This window comes from Carcharhinus amblyrhynchos, chromosome 8 (assembly GCF_965287045.1).
Source record: "Carcharhinus amblyrhynchos chromosome 8, sCarAmb.v2.hapA, whole genome shotgun sequence".
Classification (NCBI taxonomy): Eukaryota; Metazoa; Chordata; class Chondrichthyes; order Carcharhiniformes; family Carcharhinidae; genus Carcharhinus; species Carcharhinus amblyrhynchos.
In genome coordinates, this window is record NC_137331.1 from 67,576,824 (window position 1) to 67,589,572 (window position 12,749).

At 44.1% G+C, this 12,749-nt stretch overlaps 1 protein-coding gene across 1 annotated transcript in view; it reads left to right on the plus strand.

The window, feature by feature from the left end:
- Positions 1-260: 260 nt before the first annotated feature.
- The window catches only part of oprk1 (opioid receptor, kappa 1), a 32,791-nt gene continuing 20,302 nt past the window's right edge, over positions 261-12,749 (plus strand). The window contains exons 1-2 of the mRNA XM_080194927.1: positions 261-376; positions 559-832. Coding sequence (XP_080051053.1) covers positions 567-832 — 266 coding nt within the window. The 5' untranslated portion in view covers positions 261-376; positions 559-566. The remainder of the gene's footprint in view (positions 377-558; positions 833-12,749) is intronic.

A 12,749-nucleotide genomic window follows, 5' to 3' on the forward strand; every position in this document is an offset into this window, starting at 1 on the left:
AGTGTAAATTGGCCTTGGGGAACTCTAAAGAAATCGATAGGGTTTGACAGAAGGTGTACCAAACTGTTCCCGACCGACACGAAGCCGCCTCCAGCGAGCTGCGTCCATTCCTTAGCGTCATCCAGTTTGTGTCACGTTTCATCTCCACTGCTGCATGCCAGTAGCAGCGCGGAGAGTGAGACTAAGAGAGTGAGACAAGTACTGGCAACGCACTGCCTGCTCTCACATCCTGCAGTAAGCATCTCTCTCTCTCTGCTCTTCACACCTCACCGTGCAGACAGCAAAAACCTCAAAAGTTGAACAGCGAGAAAAAGGTGGGGCTTCCTCTGCAACGGCAACCCGGAATATCTCAATCTGATCCCTTCAGTTAACCTGGGTAAGAGTTAGTTCATAGCCTTGGCTTTGTCTAAATGTTTCTCCCATTCTTTCTCCCGATTTGTAAGTTTGCTAAATTGCAGATTTCTACTATCCTGTACTTTCAGTTGCTTTATTCCGATCGCCTTACGTGTGTCTTCTGTCCTACAGTAATTTCGTTCGCCTTTGCTTCTCTCCTTGTAGATGCCACTATGGGCACTCCAGTGGTGATTACTGGGGAAAACATGGGTTCCAAGTGCATGCTGCACTCCCCCGACGAATGTAGTATCCCCGGCCAGATCCCAAACAACACTTTCCCACCCATTTCTTACTATTGGGAAAACAGCACCGACTTTCTGGACTTCCACAGGAACGGCTCCGTCGGCACCCTCCTCCCCATCAGTATCACCGCTGTCTACTCGCTCATCTTTGTGGTGGGTTCAGTGGGTAACTGTCTGGTTATGTATGTGATCATCAGGTAAGAGGCTTCAGTCGGTCTTTGCTCCTTTAATGTGGCATTTGACACCCATTCCTCCAGCAGGATGTTGCAAGTTAAAAGTTTCGGGACGAGGAGCAGAGCACATGAGGTAGGAAATAAAACTAGCCCTTGCGATAGATTGAAATGAAATAGTGGCAGGAAAGTAATGGGGTGGAGAAGTCTCAGTGTGGATTGTAGACAATACAGAGGTGTACACGTTGTGAAGCGGCATTTAAATGGTTCATAACAGGATGCAGATTAATAGCCATGACTGCTGTCATGCTGCATTCTGGCTCAGAGCAACTTGTAGATGTATCTCATTACTTTTCAAAATGACTGAAGATTCTTCAAAGTCCCTTCCTTGAATTTATATGTACATTTAAAATAATTCGCATTTAACACAATTACACGGCTAAGGGGTGCATTGCCAATGATAATGAAGCCTTGAACTTCTGTTGAAATTGGACAGGACTTGTGTTAGCATTGGAACGCCCCCACATGGGAGCAATCGGTAGTCATTCAGGACAGGGAAAGATTAATCCATGTAGTTGTCACAAACAGTGAATGCAACTGCAAAAAAAAACACACGTACCTTCGAGACTAATGCCGACACCATGGTAACAGAGTGAGATTCAGGTGTATTGCCACAAAGGACAGCATATTGCTGTCAGTTTGAAATGAGAGCAGAATGGATTGGAAACTCAGCAGGTCAGGCAGCATCTGAGGAAAGGTCGTGGCCCTGAACTGTTAATCCGGCCTTCGTTTCATCACCAATGCTGCCGGACTTGTTCAAGGCTTTCCAGAATGTTCTGCTTTAATTTAAAGTGTGTTAGTTTGTGTTGTTGTGTGTGTCAAAGTTTTATGTTACGTGCGCGTAAAATTGATCATACAAAAGTTGGTGACATATTAATAATGTGATGCATACAGATATGTTAACCTGCAACGAAATTCTCCATTATATAAAAACAGGGTGACCAACTCTGCTCACAAACATTGTGCTGGGGAATAGGTGCAGCAAAATAATGGGCACTTGGGCTGTGGGACTGGTGGCGTTGGTGAATGCGGGAAGGGAGTAAGGGGATTTTGATTATAAAAGCAGGGTTTGCTCTGCTGATCATGGCTTTCCTCTTGATGATCCAAAGTGAGCATACTGATATAGAAAAAACAAAGATGTTCAGTCTCCCTCATGCTGTCCTAAAATTAGCAGACAACAGGTATCCTATAAGTGGGCACTGGACAGTCAAAATAAGTGACAATCCGTTAAAATACGGGGCAGTTGGTCACCTTGTATAGAAGACATAGAATCATAGAATCTACAGTGCAGAAGGAAGCCATTAGGCCCAATGAGTCTGCACCAATAATAATCCCTCCCAGGCCCTATCCCCCACAACCCCGTATAATTACCCTCCTAATCCCCAGACATTAAGGGGCAATTTAACATGGCCAATCAACCTAACCCAGGCACCTTTGAAGTGTGGGAGGAAACCGGAGCACCTGGAGGAAATCTACACAGACACGAGGAGAATGTGTAGACTCTGTACAGTCACCTGAGGCCGGAATTGAACTTGGGTACTTGGCACTGTGAAGCAGCAGTGCTAACCATTAGTCATCAGTCTTTTGCAGTGTGCAGTACCCCATTTCTCCTATCACTCTTAAGTACCTGTTGAAGTACATCTCAAACTTACTTTATCTCCAGAATTAATAATGGTAGGAGGGATTTTCAACCACATTATACTTACCTGAAAAACAGAATCTCAGGGGTTGGAAATGGAAGGGGGCAATACCATGTCCATCCTAATGATGCCCAAGAACCTGTTAATGCAATATTCAGGTTAGACTGTAGATGCCAAGCTTAAACAGTTTGCCTGTTTAAGGTGAGAAGATACTTAGATATGCAATTCAGAGTTCAAGTTTGCAATTTGTAAGCTTGCCAGCACATTCTCAAAGACAGCTAGGGTGGGCAGTAAATGCTGGTGACACCCACATCTCATGACTGGATGACAAAAAAATTGCTATATTCTGTCTGCACTGAAGAACTGCTGTTGGCTCTACAAAACACACTGCACCCCTCTACTGACCGATGTTCACCATCTCTCCAGCTGCCCCAACCCACCTTCTGGGGAGGGATCCCCCCTCCTGCTCAGACTCGCTTCCACAACAAGTTCCAGCACCTGCTCCAGCCAGCATATACTTCCTCTTTAAGAGGTGCAAGCAAGCCTGAGGTACTCCCAGCTCGCTTTAAGTGGTGCCAGCCTCACACAAACTTGGATGCCCTGCAGCCACTCAACAGTACGTGCAATGTATTGATCATGCATCATGTCCCCGCACCTGTTTTCAGGAGCTTTTCAGCTTTGCCCCCTAAGTGTTAACTATTAACTGTTGGACAAATACAGTGACTGTTGCCACCCATTCTGAGGTGGGCCAGTTCAAAGCTGGGCCTTCTGGACCCAGAACTGCTTGAAGTTGTGCTCTCAGACAGTCTGCAGTCTCTGTCAGTCATGCTGCAGTCACTGGAGTTGCACTGCATAGGAGCACTGGGATAAGTGACAGCATACAGAAGGACTGTCCAAGTCTTGAACAGTCAGTTTTTGTATTCAATATGGCAATGTTCGATTTATAAACTTGATTTGGAAAGGTTGTTGTGTGGTGGTTTTTATTTCAGCACCACTGTCAATCATATACTGTGATGGTCGACACCAGAGGGAAATTAAGGTCTGCGACTACTATAGAGTGAGGAATTCACTTGTATCGCAGTCAAACTGCATACCAGAGTTATGAGTCATGTGTTCAGCAGATAGCCCTGGTCCACCACTAGCCACCCTCTGTTTCCTGTGGTGGCCTAAATACACATAGTATAATAAATTGCTGCAGAATTCAAACATACTAACTGCTGCCGGGATATTCATCCTTAACTAGTATGATATACCAATTTGGGCCGCACTATAGAGGGAGTCAAATGTTGTGGCCCATCTCAGAACTGACACACGGTACCTGCAAAGCAAAGTGTGGGCCATCAATGACACCTTATACAATGGGGAAGCCTGCAATCCTCATAAAGCGGGGTTCTCACTCTGCCTGCTTCTCCCTGACGAGAGAGAATGAAATATATTCAGCACTCCTTGCATATAGAGCCAAAGCGACTTCCCCTATGCAATGATGGACACCAGGCTGGGAGATGTTGCTAATGACTACTGCTGCAGCCCAGGAGTCAGACACATAAAAAGTCAAGGCTTCACCACCTGCACAGCCACTGGCAATGCCGTTTGCAGTCTTATAGCTGATTTCTGTGAGAACCCTTTTCGCGAAATGGTGACATCTGACACACTGTTCCCTACTGAGGTCTAGGTGGGAGAACTGGTCCCTGAACAAGCCAGGTGAATATACTCTGACCAAGTGCTCTTCTACTTCTTTTCCAGAAGCTTACACTGCTTTTTAGTTTAGCTCATTTTCCAAGTCACGTTGCACTCCAAGGAGAATGCATACCACACTGCACTCATGTCTGGGAGTAAGTAGCTTGTGCAGAATCCCTTAAATTTGACAATATTTTGAAGTGCCACAGCACTCCCTGTATACTTCAACAAATTTAAAGAACTCTAGAAACCACTTGTATAATTGCTAAACAAGTCAATAGAGATCAGTCAGCAACTAACCTGAAAGTAATTGATAATCCCTTTAAACAGTGCTGATAGGAGCCTTGTCTAGTTACTGAATATATGTTCAGTTGTGAGAGGTTAAACTGGTTACTTTAGCTGAAGTCATGAGTTCCAAAATAACTGTGCCTGTGTCATGTCAGTGTTATGTGCTGATCAATGTCATGAATTGTCTTTTCTGCATACTTACTGATGGATGTTGTCTGCATGCATGCTAATGCCCTCACTATGGCATTTGGAATATCACGCATTATGTCAGCACTAGATATGTGTATGCGTTTGCTGCAGACACAATCTCAGAGGTAAAATGGCATCCCTGGCACAGAAAACTTGAATGCCACCTATGTGAATTTTGCAGCCCATGTGTATTGCATGCTCCTCTTAACATACCCTGTCACGCATTCCAGTATACATTTGATCAATTTCACTTGGTTAATTAGCACCAAGTAAAACAGATGCAAATCAGAGCTGATGATGTTGGAATATATGAACAATAACCAGGAAAGCAGCTGGAACACTTCTGAAGAAAATTAACTTTGGAGTTATGAAAACAGCCAATTATGAAACCTATAAATAGAAGAATAAGGATGAACAATGAGATAATTGAAATTTTGAGAATATTGTGTTTTTCTTCTTGATGGTTGAAATTTTGGATGTCTAAAGCAAGATTTGCAACATTAAAAGTGGGAAAAATACACCTTTCACAAAAGCGATTCAACTTAATGATAACATTATATTTAATTACATAAGAACATAAGAAATAGGAGCAGGAGTAGGCCATCTAGCCCTTCGAGCCTGCCCCGCCATTCAATAAGATCATGGCTGATCTGTCGTGGCTCAGTTCCACATTCCCGCCCTCTCCCCATAACCCTTAATCCCCTCTCTTATCAAAAACCCATCAACCCGCGTCTTAAAAATATTTAGCGAGGTAGCCTCCACCACTTCAACGGGCAGAGAATTCCAGAGATTCACCACCCTTTGAGTGAAGAAGTTCCTCCTCAACTCTGTTCTAAACCGCCCCTCCCCCCTATCTTGAGGCTGTGCCCCCTAGTCCTATTATCCTTTCTGAGCGGGAAGAGTCTCTCCACCTCTATCCTATCCATCCCATTCATCATCTTATACGTCTCAATGAGATCTCCCCTCATTCTTCTAAACTCTAACGAGTACAAGCCTAGTTTATTCAGCCTCTCCTCATAGCTCAACCCCCTCAACTCCGGCATCAGCCTAGTAAACCTCCTCTGCACTCCCTCCAAGGCCAAAATATCCTTCCGTAAGTACGGCACCCAAAACTGCACACAGTACTCCAGCTGCGGCCTCACCAATGCCCTATACACCCGCAGCAAGACCTCCCTACTTCTATATTCAATCCCCCTCGCTATGAAGGCCAGCATCCCATTAGCCTTCCTGACCACCTGCTGCACCTGCAAGCTGGGTTTTTGCGACTCATGCACAAGGACCCCAAGGTCCCTCTGCACCGTCACCTGCTGCAGTTTTTCGCCACATAAGTGATAATCCTTCCTACCATTATTCCTGCCAAAGTGGACCACCTCACACTTGCCAACATTAAATTCCATTTGCCATTTCCTGGCCCATTCGCCCAGCCTATCTAGATCCTTCTGTAGACTCTCCACACCCTCTGCACAATTTGCCTTCCCTCCAATCTCGGTGTCATCAGCAAATTTCGACACCCTACACTCGGTTCCCTCCTCCAGATCATCTATATAAATGGTCATCTATATAAATGATCATCTATATAAATCTATATAATTACATTCATCATTGTTGTCATTTGAGATGACACAGTCAAAGAGAGATCCTGCTGGTGTTTGCAATGTACATGATTTATCAAAGTACTTCAAAATCATTATGTCAGCTCAACTGAGAAATTTTTCCCCTTCAACACTGAAGATTCTACTCAAATGCTACTGTCAAATAATTTGAAGAAAAGCTGAAAGAAAAACATTCAGAAATTCATTCCCGTGACAGTTATATGAACGGATAGTTTGCCTGAATCTTCAAGAGCCTGTGGGACACTTGCTTGACTTCAAACACAGGTTTAAAGTTGTGTGTGTTACCCTGAATGTTCTGATTCACACTTGTGATTTTTAAAAAAAGAATGTTTGCATGTATCTGTCAGAGAAAAAGCAGAGAAGCAATTTAAACACACAGATCTTATACCTTTTGTCTACCACTGAATTCCAAACAATCCACTACAAACTGGGAGTGATTTTCACCACCACCTACCCTGTATATGTTGGAAATTGGGGATTGTTGGCAATTGGGAAAAAAAACAATACCCATCAAAACTGGCTAACTGACAGAGTATCATAGAATCTCTGCAGTACAGAAAGAGGCCATTTGGCCCATCAGGCCTGCACCAACAACAATCCCATCCAGGCCTTATCCCTGTAACCCCACTAATCCTCCTGACACTAAGGGACAAATTACCATGGCCAGTCAACCTAACCCACACATCTCTGGACTGTGGGAGGAAGCCCATGCAGACACAGGGAGAATGTGCAAACACAGTGACCTGAGGCCAGAATTGAACCTGGGTCCCTAGCGCTGTGAGGCAGCAGTGCTAACCACAATGCCACTGTGCCACATGATGAGCATTGCCCAATTGCATCTTGATGTGGATTGCTCTTTAGTTTGTAGGTTTTTGAAAGTGATTGAAATACAAATTCAACTTATTTTAGGTAAGTTTTCAATTAATATAAAAATTAAAACCCATTGAGACCATTTTGTATCTTAAGAAGTATGTTAAGTTGAGAGAAGCAGAGATAGAGATGGGCATACTGATTTTGAGTATCAGCTTGTGGACTGTCTGTCTTCATCCCAGAGGGTGCACTGCCACTCTCGCCCCATTACAGCAGTAGACTTTCTCCTGAGAGGCCTGCCAGCTCCTGTGACCTCCGCGACAAGATGCAGTAACACTTCCTTGTAAACGTAAAAAGGTAGCAACACTCCTCCAGTTACAGTGAACACAGTAACACAGGAAAATCAAAAGCCCTTCACCTGGAGAAACAGTGGGGGTGATTCTCCCAAAAAATTCTAAGTGCTGAATTAGCAGGAAAACTGGTGTAAATCACAATTGTTTTTTCAGTGGGAGCTCAGGCTCGAATCTCCCAAACTCTGTCCACTGCAGAGGTCACAATCATGAATATCATTAAAAGCTCGGGGGGGAACAGGACTTATTCACATTGGAGTCTGATGATTCTGAGGCCCTGCTCATGCGCAGTAGCCTCAATCTGTCAGCTTCTCATTTGCTGCTTAGCTCAATGGCTGGCTGGACCGGGACGCCTGAAGTGCTGCCCCTCCAGCCCTCCTTCAATGGCCCGATCACAGCCCCACAAGCATTCACGGGACAGCCCCAATCCCACAACCACCCCCCCCATCCTATAGCACCTCAATCTCCAGCACCCCACCCTCCGCAATAATGGTACCCTCCCCGTGCCCCCCTGCCCCAGCAGAACCCCCTCCATGGGAAACAGACCCCCTCCTCACAGGAGGCAGACATCTTCCAGAAAGCAGATTCCCTCGGCAGACCTTCCCCTCCTGCCTGCCCCAATTGCTGGCCTACCTCCAGCCCGACTGAACCCCATATAGTGGGGCCCCCCATCTCACCAATTTTCCATTAGGCTGCCCACAATAAGCCCCACCCCCTTGGCACTGCTCCATTCCTGATGGGCAGTGCCAAAGTGCCCCCAGGCATTGGCACTTTGCCCCTTGGGCAGTGCTGGAGCATAATCTGGCACTGCCAGAGTGCCCATGCATGGGGGCACCGACCCCCACCACCCACTCCCTGGGGAGGGAGCCTGGTTGTCCCCCTTCACTCTAGTGTGGTCTCCTGCTAGTTCCTCGAACACGGGAAGCTATTCTAAACCCCGCCAGAGTGAAATACTCCTGGCGAGGTGGGAGATCCTATTGGGCCCAGCAAGGAACTTGCTGGACCTGATAATGACATTTAAATTACATTTTAAATAGATTAAAGTCACTTACCTGGTCTTCACGCCGGTTTCCAGCGTGGTCCTGACCATGCCTGCTCCTTGGTGGTGTGAGATGCACATGTGTAGTAAACGTATCCATGAATCCTGCAAAATAACCAACAAGCGCGTTTTCCAATCTGCATGCCAAAAAATTAGCACGCCGCGATAGGAGAATCGGGCCCAATAGCTCTAGCTCTTTAAGAGCATGAGAGAAGATTCCATGTACAGTTAGGGGTGATTTAAAGAGGGCATTATCTAGACCAATGAAGTCCAAAGACACAGATTGTTTATCACATCAGTGTGAAAAGCTACCTGATGTTGATCCACCCACTCTACAGTATTTTGGTGCATGCAGCAGACCAGTGCTAATAACATTGGCCAAGATGAATTATATAGCTGAATCAGTAGTTGCTGGAAGGGCCATGGAGAGAAATCATGAACCCTGGTGCTTGTGTTTCCGACCCTCAGGTATGTCTGCAATGTAACCTCTAAGATGCCAGAGAGCAAAGACTGGATTATGTACCGATGTATCTGTTTCTTGATCAGCAAGTCTGAAGGCTCAGCTGGTTGCTGCTTCTCACTGATATATTTTCGATACTGATTATGCAACACAACATTTTCACAATGTTTCAATACCTTAAAAGCTCACCAAAAGCACTAGGATAGAGTAAAATAATAGGTAAGTATACAAAGGGACATACTGAAGTCAATGGAAAAGATTCTTGAAAATTATATGCAGGTTATTGATTTACTATGAACCCATTATGCACTTCTGCCCTGGCAATCTCACCTCAAAAATCCCACTCACATTAAACTTTCATTAGCAACAAAAAAATACAGAATTACAGCCATGATTCCACCCTCTATTCACAAACTAATTATGAATTACAAAGGCCACCATGCCCAGTTCATGTCATCCATCCCGGAATGACATATTAGGAGAGGGAGTTGGCCATTTGGTCCCTTAAGCCTGCTCTGCAATTTAATAACTGTGCCCACATTATATCAGTGACTACAACTCAAAAGTAATTAACTGGCTGTAAAGCAATATGGGAAATGGTGAAAGTTGTTCTTTAAATGTAGATTTTGTCTTTCTTTGATTACATCTGCATGCAATAGGCAGCATGATTGCTGCAATGAGGCCAAGTGTTGATTCTCTAAGGATAATTAATCACCAAGTAATCAACTGATGTTAGGGAATGTGGCTACATTTACAGAAACAATTCAAATCTGTAGCTAATCTCTCCTCGAGCAACCCTTCTAACCTTCTCCCAACACTCTCTCCAACCCCTCCAACCTTAACTCCAACCTACCCACAATCTATCCCCCAACTTCATATCCAACCTTTCCCAATATCCTCTCCAATGCCCCCTCCAAGTACCTCCAACCCTCCCCTCCAGGTTTTCTCTGAGCATTCCACAAACTGCACCCTCTTCCAACCTTTACCCAATGTGCCCTCCATGCTCCCTACACACACATCTGGTAGGTAGTAAAATTAAAGGGATTTGACTGACTGTTTCTCAAGCTAGACCAGTGTTCGGTTTTGCTGCTGCTTCACATGTTTGGGCAGCTTTGTGGTCTGGCAAGTTTTCCAAAAATGAAATCAGAATCGTGAAGCTGTCCAAAGGTCAGAAGCGGCAGCGAGTAGTGAAATTGAGATGTCATTGAGTAACCAGCTTAAAAAATATTGAAATCCCCAGTCTGACAGATCTGTTTTTTTTAAAGCCAGTCTATCAGATCAGTAGTTGTGGCTGCTCAGCACAGATGATGAGAAACTGTTTGAAACACCAAGCCTGGGCTCACCCAGGCCCCAGTTCCTGATGTTTGGCACTATCTGCTCTCCCCCTTCTCCTGTTCCCTGATGACGGGTTATGAGTTTTGGGTTTCCATAGCTCTGCCACCAGCAGAATTATGGAACCTAGTTTCAAGGTCCAGATGCCTGTCTTTCACATGGTTTTCTTTCGTCCTGTTTTTCAGGAATAATGGAGAAAGCCACATTTTAATTCCCAAGACACTGGTAAAAGTGACAATATAAAGTATTAAAAATAGAATTTAATTTATTCTATCACTGTAATTTGCTGGCAGTGATAACATGTAGGTTTATTCCATGACAGATTTAAAACAACCACCTCGTAATTCATTTTGAGTAATGCTAAGGATCAAACTGCTGATTCTTATATATTAATATTCCTCATATCAAGGTGATAGTAATCTAATTTTGCAATTCAATTTGATTACCTGGAGATCCAGGGATAGAAACAAGCTGCTGTTGCCCCTGTTTCAGCACTGCTACCTTACAGCGCCAGGGACCCGGGTTCGATTTTCGGCTTGGGTCACTGTCTGTGCAGAATCTGCATGTTCTCCCCATGTCTGTGTGTATTTCCTCTGGGTGCTCTGGTTTCCCCCCACAGTTTGAAAGACGTGCTGGTCAGGTGCATTGGCCATGCTAAATTTTCCCTCAGTGTGCCTGAACAGGCGCCGGAGTGTGGCAACTAGGGGATTTTCACAGTAACTTCATTGCAGTGTTAATGTAAGCCTACTTGTGACTCTAATAAATAAGCCTTGAACTGCAAACATTTCCAGGCAGAAGACATGAATAAGAAAAGTACCAATTCTATGGAGCAACTTCCTCCCAGTGTTGGGTGTTCTCTGAGGCTACTACTGATGAACCAAGTGACTTAAAATTAGTGCCTAAGAACTTGTCCAGCAATTGGATGGCTGGGATATGTCCAATCCAATATTTTGTCAGGTGATATTCCATTTTATTGAGGGACTTCATTTTTGCACTAGGACTCATCAGTCTGATTGGGCCATCTTGAGCTCTGTTCAGGCATTTTTTGTCATCGACATGCCTTGAGAATGAAACGGTATGTAAATATCATTTTACAACTTAACATGGGGTCATGAGTACTCAGGTCTACAGCATTTCCAAGAGATGCTGTTGGGCCATACTTGATTCATTTCCATGTTCCTACCCTCCCACACTGTACCCCACTCCCAACCCACCTTATCTGTGGGCTGTTGCTGGTGACCCAAAGAGCAGAAATTGGTCATTTGGAAATTTGTCAGTTACCTCTGGAGGCACAACAGACCCTGACAGCTTGCCCACACTGGTCATCTGACACCCAATTTAGGCCAATTTTGAGACCTCCCTGGTTTTTGCACGTAATGTCTGTGGACCATTGGCTACACACCCAAAAACAGATTATAACCAATTTCTACCCATTAATTATATTACCAGCCTTTAGTTATTCCCAGACATCTACTTTAATTGTTTTTTTTAAAAAATAAACACCAGAATATTAAAAATGACGGGTGCTCTCAAAATTATAATGATATTAAATTTAAATATAATCAAATTCATGCAAGATGGTGTTAGATTCTCAGGCAAAAAAATCACACTATTGTGATTCATTAACGTTCCAAATGAGGAAGGGAAATTATTTAAAATTTGGGGCAGCCAGAATGAGTTGGACAATGGATACAAATAAATAAATAAAATGGACACTGACAAAAAAGCTTAGTAAATAAGTCCCAAACCAACTTACCATAATTCCTCCTCAAGAGTAGAAGCATAAATGATGAAAAAGTCATTGGTGGAAGGAACAAAGATGAGTGGCTGAAAGGCTGTACGGATTTAATGGTATTCATCAAATGCAGCCAAGCAAGGTTACAATTGCTCTCCCAGAACTGATCCAAAATGCATTGACAAAACTAAGACCCAGAGGCAGTGGACACTGTATACTACAGATAACACTTTTGCTGAGCAGAGCAGGCACTGTGTAGCATCCTGCTGACTGCACACATAAAACTTGTTCAGCACCTACTCTGAGATTGGGCACCTATTGCACAGTGTTAATGAGTGAAATTTGTCACCTCGAGAATTGAACAAACTTCTTCCCAACTGAACAATATTTTGGCTCACCAGCCCTCCGTGCACTACAGACCAAGATCTCAACATTCTCCCCAAACAAGATTGCAACCTCTTCCCCAACTGCCATGTTGAACAAGTTTGTGATCTATTTTCTCACTCCCCAACTTGTGAAGTTTACATCTGGGAAAAAAAGACATTGCACTCCAAAAGAAGAAAGACAAACACAGCATCCTCAAAGCTGATTTTAGGATAATGGCTTTAAGACATGTAAATCTGAATAGCCAGTGAATATTGAGAGACTCTCAAACAGCGATGCAAGTCCCAGAACCTAAGCAAAACATTTGTCAAAGTCAAATGGGAATCACCTTCATGCCAATCTCTCTATAATTAAATGCCTGCTTCTT